The 7,084-nt window shown below is 32.6% G+C and overlaps 1 protein-coding gene and 1 pseudogene across 1 annotated transcript; both read left to right on the top strand.

Moving 5' to 3' along the window:
* The first annotated feature begins 2,049 nt into the window (after positions 1–2,049).
* On the top strand, positions 2,050–3,179 carry LOC114189073 (uncharacterized; annotated as a pseudogene).
* Positions 3,180–5,262: 2,083 nt separating this feature from the next.
* On the top strand, positions 5,263–6,224 carry LOC146888776 (uncharacterized). Its single transcript, XM_085666210.1, has 2 exons — positions 5,263–5,535; positions 5,688–6,224. Exons 1-2 carry the CDS (start codon positions 5,263–5,265, stop codon positions 6,222–6,224), a joined length of 810 nt encoding a protein of 269 aa, XP_085522336.1.
* Positions 6,225–7,084: the final 860 nt, after the last annotated feature.

The raw sequence follows: 7,084 nt of genomic DNA, 5'->3' as shown, positions 1-7,084 counted from the left end.
CCTAGGCGACCTTGGATGGGGTTGAGCGACTTAGTCTCTCACTCAGGCGAGAGACACTCGCCTAAGCGAGGTCGCGAGGAAACCTAGATTGTTTTGAGCACGAAACCTCGTCCAGGCGAGGAGTTTTGTGGGTTTGAGCGAACCATGGTCTCGCTCAGGCGAGACGATCTCGCCTAAGTGAGATGTCGTGATCAAGTTGGATGTGTTGCTTGCACTGTCGCTCAAGAGAGATTGAATTGGGTGTTTGAGCGAGAGATGATCTCGCCTTAGCAAGATAACGTGATGCGACCATTGTTTTAAGCTCGCTCAGGCGAGGTGAAGTAGCCTAAGCGAGGCTGAGGGCTTAGCTTGGGCGAGAGTCCCTAGCTTAAGCGAGTTTATGCGAATTTCCATGTTTGTGTGTGCTTGCGAATTTCCACTGATTTAGCTACTTTTTCCTAAGTATAGGAAGTATATGCATGTGGTGTGGTGTTTGGGCTTGAAGGACTAAGTCCAATAGGGGTCTGGGATGTGCTTGATGGTTGGACACATGATGGGCATGGAACTGGTTGAGTTCTCGTCGGCTACTAATGGGCGAGGAGTCCTTGGTATGGTGATTACAAGTGTCAGGTACACGATGGGCAAGGAACTGATATGTTCCCGTCGGCTACTATTGGGCGAGGGGTCCATAGTATGGTGATTGCGTGCGTGCCAAGGTCCAAGTTGAGGAGGCTTGGATGATTTACTACAGACGAGGAGTCTGTAGGGTAGGACTATGAGCGGGATAGGCTCATAGGGTTGGACCACGGATGAGTTAGTTTCGTGGGAGCACAATGAAGTCCCAAGACCTAGTTCATGTATCTAACTGATGAAGGACTATGAGGTCATGGTTGGGTAATTTGAAAATCATGAAATGTTAAGTTATGCTATTTTGGGGTGGATGGCATATTTATTTCATGTATATGTTTATATATTATGCATAGCTCACCCTATCTGTGTGTGTGTGGCGATGATCGGATAATTTGTTATCTGGGAGCAGATGATTTGACAGGTGAGCCAAGAGATGCCTAGAGACGGAGAGTAGGGGCTACTTGGGCTTTTTAAAGCAAATTTTATTTTTAGATTTTGATGTAACTTTATTTAGGCTGAACTTTAGTAACCTTTGTATATAACAATAGTGTACATTCGAACTATGTTATGGTTACTATTTTTGTTTTAAATTTCCCGTGTTTTTGGGAAACAGTATCATATTAAATGAGGTATTTATTTTTATTTTTTATTTTTTATTTTATTTATTAAAAATCAGTAATATTCCTTAGGGATGTTATAGGCATACTGAACAAACGCACAAAACTTGACATTCATTCCACCTGGAAAACCCAAGAACGATTTTCTTCAATAACAACTCTTTGAATCCAATTACAAGCTAGTTAGAAGTTATAGTTTTTGTAGAAATTATGAGAAGAGTTTGGAAAAGTAACATAGTTGAGTTTGGCAACATGCATACCTAGATAGGATCTGACAGCTTGAGTGTAGGTGTAGTTTCTCCTGCTAGTGAGTTGGTCACCAGTGCGGTAACAAGCAGCTAGAAGAAACTTGAAAAAAATAGGTGTTTCCATGTACCTATGTTGACATATGTGTATCCAAGCTTAGAAAGACCAGTAGAAATAAGGGCATCATCTGTAAACCCATATGAAAAATTCACAATTAGGCTGAATTCTCAACCAAGTGAATCTTTTCTAAAAAAAAACTAAAATAAAAGCCAAAAGCTAGTTTAATTTTAGTTGTACACATAATACTATATGTAATCATAAACTGATGATAATAGATAGATACAAAATTCACATACCACACACAACTTTTAGATACTATATTCAATATGGATTTTGTTGTTTAATTAGTATTTCTTAAAATGTCCCCATCTACATTCATTCAACCCAGCTTCTAGATTATGATTGACTGAATTTTGCTGTTGTCACGTGGTTAATCTCATGAGTCGGGTTCCACGAGTACATACTTAACTAATTGTTGTTTCCTTTTACTCTTTCAATGCCAACATATTGTTAAGAAATGGATACTAGTATAAATGATGGTGCAATTATTTCAAGGAAACATAAAAGAGAGGAATTTAAGAAAATCATTATGATTGCTGCTGCTTATGTCGTTTATATGTTTATGAATGTAGAAGTATGGTATCACAATAATTACTTAGATAAGGAACCTGCTCGTAATTGGGAATTGGAACGATGTAATTTCCTTAATCGTCTTTATAGAGGGACAGAAAAATATTGTATTGAACAACTAAGAGTTAGTAAAAGTGCGTTTCTCAAACTTTGTAAAATTTTACAAGAGAGAGGTGGATTGGTTAGAACGGAAAATATTCCAATAACTGAGGCAGTGGCGATGTTTTTACATATCCTAGCTCACAATCTTAAGTACAGGGTGATACAATTTAGTTACTATAGATCAAAAGAAACAATAAGTAGACAATTCAATAATGTCTTAAGAGCGATAATGAAAGTGAGCAAGGATTATTTGAAGTTTCATACTTATAACCTGGAAGGTCTTGATGCAAGTAGATGGAGATGGTTTGAGGTATGTTTATTGATAATTATACTAGATTAATTAACTTTACACATTTGTATAGACATTACATATTAATACATGTATGTTTCTTGTAGAAATGTGTTGGAGCACTTGATGGAACTCATATTCCGATAACAGTTTCTCCATAAAATAGGCCTAAATATCGTAATAGAAAGTTTGATGTCACTACAAATGTGTTGGCAGTTTGTGGTCCAGATTTAAGGTTTATTTATGTGTTACCTGGGTGGGAAGGTTCTGCAGGAGATTCTCGAGTATTACGAGATGCTTTACATCGTCAAACTAAACTTAAAATCCCAACTGGTAATATCTTTCAAAAATAATATTTAATTTAATTTTAATTGAAGCCTATGATTTTTACTTTAAACTGTTGTAGGTAAGTACTTTCTTGTGGATGCGGGATATACTAATGGTCTTGGATTTTTAGCACCATATCGTGGGACTAGATATCATCTCAATGAGTGGATTGGGAACACCCCTCAAACTTACATGGAGTTGTTTAATATTCGTCATGCAAGTGCACGAAATACAATAGAAAGGTCATTTGGGATATTGAAAAAACGATGGAGCATATTAAGAACTCCTTCATTTTTTGATATAAAGACACAAATAAGGATTATCAATGCTTGTTTTGTGTTACACAACTTCATCAGAAATGAGGGACTAACTAATAAAGTTTTAGAAGTTCAAGACCTAGAGCTTTTAGCTAATGTAGATGAAGAGTTAACTCTATCAAGGGAAATAGTTCAAAACTATATTACAGATGAAGTTGCAACTATTCAAGTCACCGAAGAATGGACAAGATTTGGAGACACATTAGCTATGAATATGTTTGCTAGTTATCAAAGATGAAGTCACCTTTTATGTCATTAGTTGGCTTATTTCATTATGTGATTATTTCTTTATCTGAGATTGAGACTGGAGTTTTTGAGAAGAATTTGTTAATTTCAGGATATGATTATTGCTTTGAGTTACATAGATGTTATGCTAATATGATCTTTTGATTATAACAATTGTCGTGGTTTATGTTGTATGCTCAACATATCTATTTTCATTTATGTCTGACTTCTTTTTCACACACTCGGCACCCCCAATAATTTCAGGTTTTGAATCATCAGGTCTCTAAGAAAACTATAAAAATAGGATTTGGCTTTTTACAAGCTTATATATAAACTTTGATTGAAAAATCAAGGGAATCATTGTTTAAATTAAGTAATTGCTTTGCAAAAATGCTCCATAAAATGAATGTGAAAATATACTAGCCTCAAAAGTCGCAAACAATAACTGTGATTCCCATAATTCGTTTAATAAATGAAAACCTAACAACTTAGGATTACAACATAATATGGGTGCATTTAGTTCTGACTATTGTTCTGTAGTTCTGATTGTTGAGACCAATATTAAAGTTAATCTATTTTTATTTAGTATCACTATTAAACACTACATTTTGTTCTCTGTAGTGTATTAGTGTCTTTCTTTTGTTATTGTGAATACTTCTAGTTGATCTAGTAGGAATTCATCCTGACATGATGCTATAATTTGGAAGCAAACCCTATCAAATATAATTACCACAACTTTTAAAATTAATTATACGCACATCTTGAGAATTTATATATTGTTTTGAATAATTTTTTCCACTCTAGTCCATAAGTAGTTCTCTTATAATTTCTTGATTATTGTAATTTTTCTTTGATTAATCACTCTACACCCATTTCACACCAATGTTATTGCCTATTAAAAACTAAATTAATCTACAGGTGGTACCTTGGCACTAAAAAGGAAACAGTTTTCTAACAATTATGATAAACTCCAGCAGATTGTGGGATCGATTAGGGTAGGAAAAGTGAGACATAAAAAGAAAAGCAAAAGGTATAATTAACATTCTTTTCCTTTTGCTTATGATAATAATATATGAAAGTTCTCACAATACACATACTTAATTGACACTGTTTGTTTTCTTTATCACATAAAACTACCTATAACATTTCCATTTTTTTCTCTCTTTATCTCTAGGCATAGATTGGCACAGGTTATGCAACAATGATTCTTCTAACCAAAAACATAGACTGGTTTAATTTCTTTCCTTTTTCTCAGGTATGCATGTGCTATTAAAGTGAAATGTCTAGCAATTTTGTTAGTAACTAATCTATCTTATCCTTTTATCTCCAGGAATAGATTAGCACGAGCTATGCAAGAATCACATGACCTACAAAACATAAACTAATTTGATTTCTTTATGTCTTTTTGTTTTCTAAGTACTATTCAAAATCTTGTACTTGTTTTCAACCATATTATATAGTGCGAATATCTTTTGAATTTACTATTGCCACTACTCTAGCCCAAAACTTGATCTGTTGTTTCATGTCACCTGCACACTTATTAGAAACCTAGTTTGGCATATGCAATATTAATCTAAGTATATGTACATTTGAGCATTGATAAGTAATTGTAGATTGTTAGTGTTAGATTTAGCAGGTGAAAATTATTGTCTTTATGATCATCACAATAAATTGAGAATTCTGCTTGAATTGATAAGTTTTGTAAATTTCTTGTTTATCTTTTAGAATAACTTCTGCAATTTATTTGTTATGTGTAGGTTAAGCAAATATGAAGGGTAAAAAAAATATGACAGGAAGAAGCAATGATGAAACAAGAAGTTATTTTTCATGGAATTTGGAGATGGAACGTGTGTTAGCTGAACTATTAAGAGATCAAAGAAACATGGGCAATAAGAGTGATAGAGCTTGGAAAAGAGTTGCATATAATGTTGCAGCTATAGTGTTATCCAACAACTTCAAAGTCCAAGTCACTTGGGAGAATGTTAAAAATCAAATCAAACTTTGGAGATCATGGTATGGAGTTGTAAGTGACATCCTTGGTCAGAGAGGATTTGATTGGGATGGAACCAAACACATGATTATAGTTGGTGATAAAAATGTATGGAATGAATATGTCACTCTAAGTACTCTTTTACATGCAATCTTGTAGCAATTGTTTTTTTTATATGCCATTATATCTTTGAGTAAGCAGTGATTGTACAGTCTAATTCCTTTGTATGGAATTGTAGTTGTGTTATTATTGACTTCTTCCTTTTTATTTTCAAGTCGCATAAGGAGGCTAGACATTTTCGATTCAAAGCAATTCCAAATTGGGATGATATAGTGGATTTATGTGCTAAAGATAGAGCTATTGGTCATGGAGCTGAAACTACTATGGATGCTGATGAAGTCATGAGTAAAGAGGTAAATGAAGTAAATTTTGTGGGTTTGGAGGACTTGAATGCTACTATAGATTTGGAGGAACCAAACTCTAACTTAAAAAGAAAAGCACAATCTACTTTAAGTTCTACTAGTACACAATCTCAAAGGAGAAAGATTAATGAAAAAGAGCTAATGGCTGCTTCATTGAAAGATATGGATGAGTCTTTTAAGCGATTGACACATGTATATGGTGAAAAGGTTGATGAAAATGAAATCAAAGAAGTGCTAGATGAGGTGTGTTTAATGCCAAATCTTACTAAGGAACAATGGGCTAAAGTTATTAAATGGTTAGGTGACATGCCAAAACAATTAGCTATTATGAAAGCCCTTCCAATTGAGCAGAAGAAAGATTATGTTTTAATACATATTTCTACAACTTAAATCATGGTATGTAATATATATTTTCTTGTGATTGATTAATTTCATGGTATTTGGTTAAGTCTGTTGCATATTCGTATTAATTGTACAACACTATGATTGATAAATTTTGTTGCACTTTTGTAGGTCAAGCAGATGTTGAAGAGGACTGAAACAGGATGTTAAAGAGAACTAAAGAGGGTGTTGAAAGACTTACCAGTTGCATGAGGAAAAATTATAAAACAAACATATTAAATAAGAAAACACTTGTTTTAACATGTTATTTAGTTTTCCTTTTTAACGGTAAAATTCTTGACATCATAACTTTGGATAATGAGTTTGGTTAATTGTGATATCAATTTATGGATTTATGTTATATTTGTGGGTTAATTATATCACATTAATGATATTGTGTTTTTACGTTATATGTTAAGCTTGTGATTTTTATACTTAATTGTTTTATTGTTTATAAATGAAGTAATTAGTAATTAATAATATATTTCTTTGATAGAGTGAATCGATATTGATATAAAATTATATTATTGTTGATCCAGAATTTTTAATATTAATTAATATTAAAAAGTTGGCTAATATTTTTAAATTGAACTATTAAATATTATTTAAATATTTTAAGTTCATTAATATTTTTTAAATTTAATTTAAAAATTTTATACATTGAAATAAATATTGTTAAAATAAAATTTTATCTTATAAGAAATTCAATTGTCTTATCCAAACAAGAAATTCAAATGTATGGTATTCTAATTACCCTATCCAAACAAGTTATTTAGAAAATAATGGGAATTCAATTGTAAGAATTTCAAATGCTATACATTTCAATTTCTTAGAATTGTTAAATTACCTTATCCAAACACAAGGTGAAG

Source organism: Vigna unguiculata, chromosome 1 (assembly GCF_037176805.1).
Source record: "Vigna unguiculata cultivar grain cowpea cultivar isolate G323 ecotype 2 chromosome 1, ASM3717680v1, whole genome shotgun sequence".
Classification (NCBI taxonomy): Eukaryota; Viridiplantae; Streptophyta; class Magnoliopsida; order Fabales; family Fabaceae; genus Vigna; species Vigna unguiculata.
This window is presented reverse-complemented; position numbering and strand designations above follow the sequence as displayed.

Bases quoted from the DNA above. Each gene is read 5' to 3' on its own strand.
- LOC146888776 (XM_085666210.1), top strand. From the start codon at position 5,263: ATGGAACGTGTGTTAGCTGAACTATTAAGAGATCAAAGAAACATGGGC. The intron at 5,536-5,687 runs GTCACTCTAAGT...TTTATTTTCAAG, and splicing joins AAAATGTATGGAATGAATAT to TCGCATAAGGAGGCTAGACA.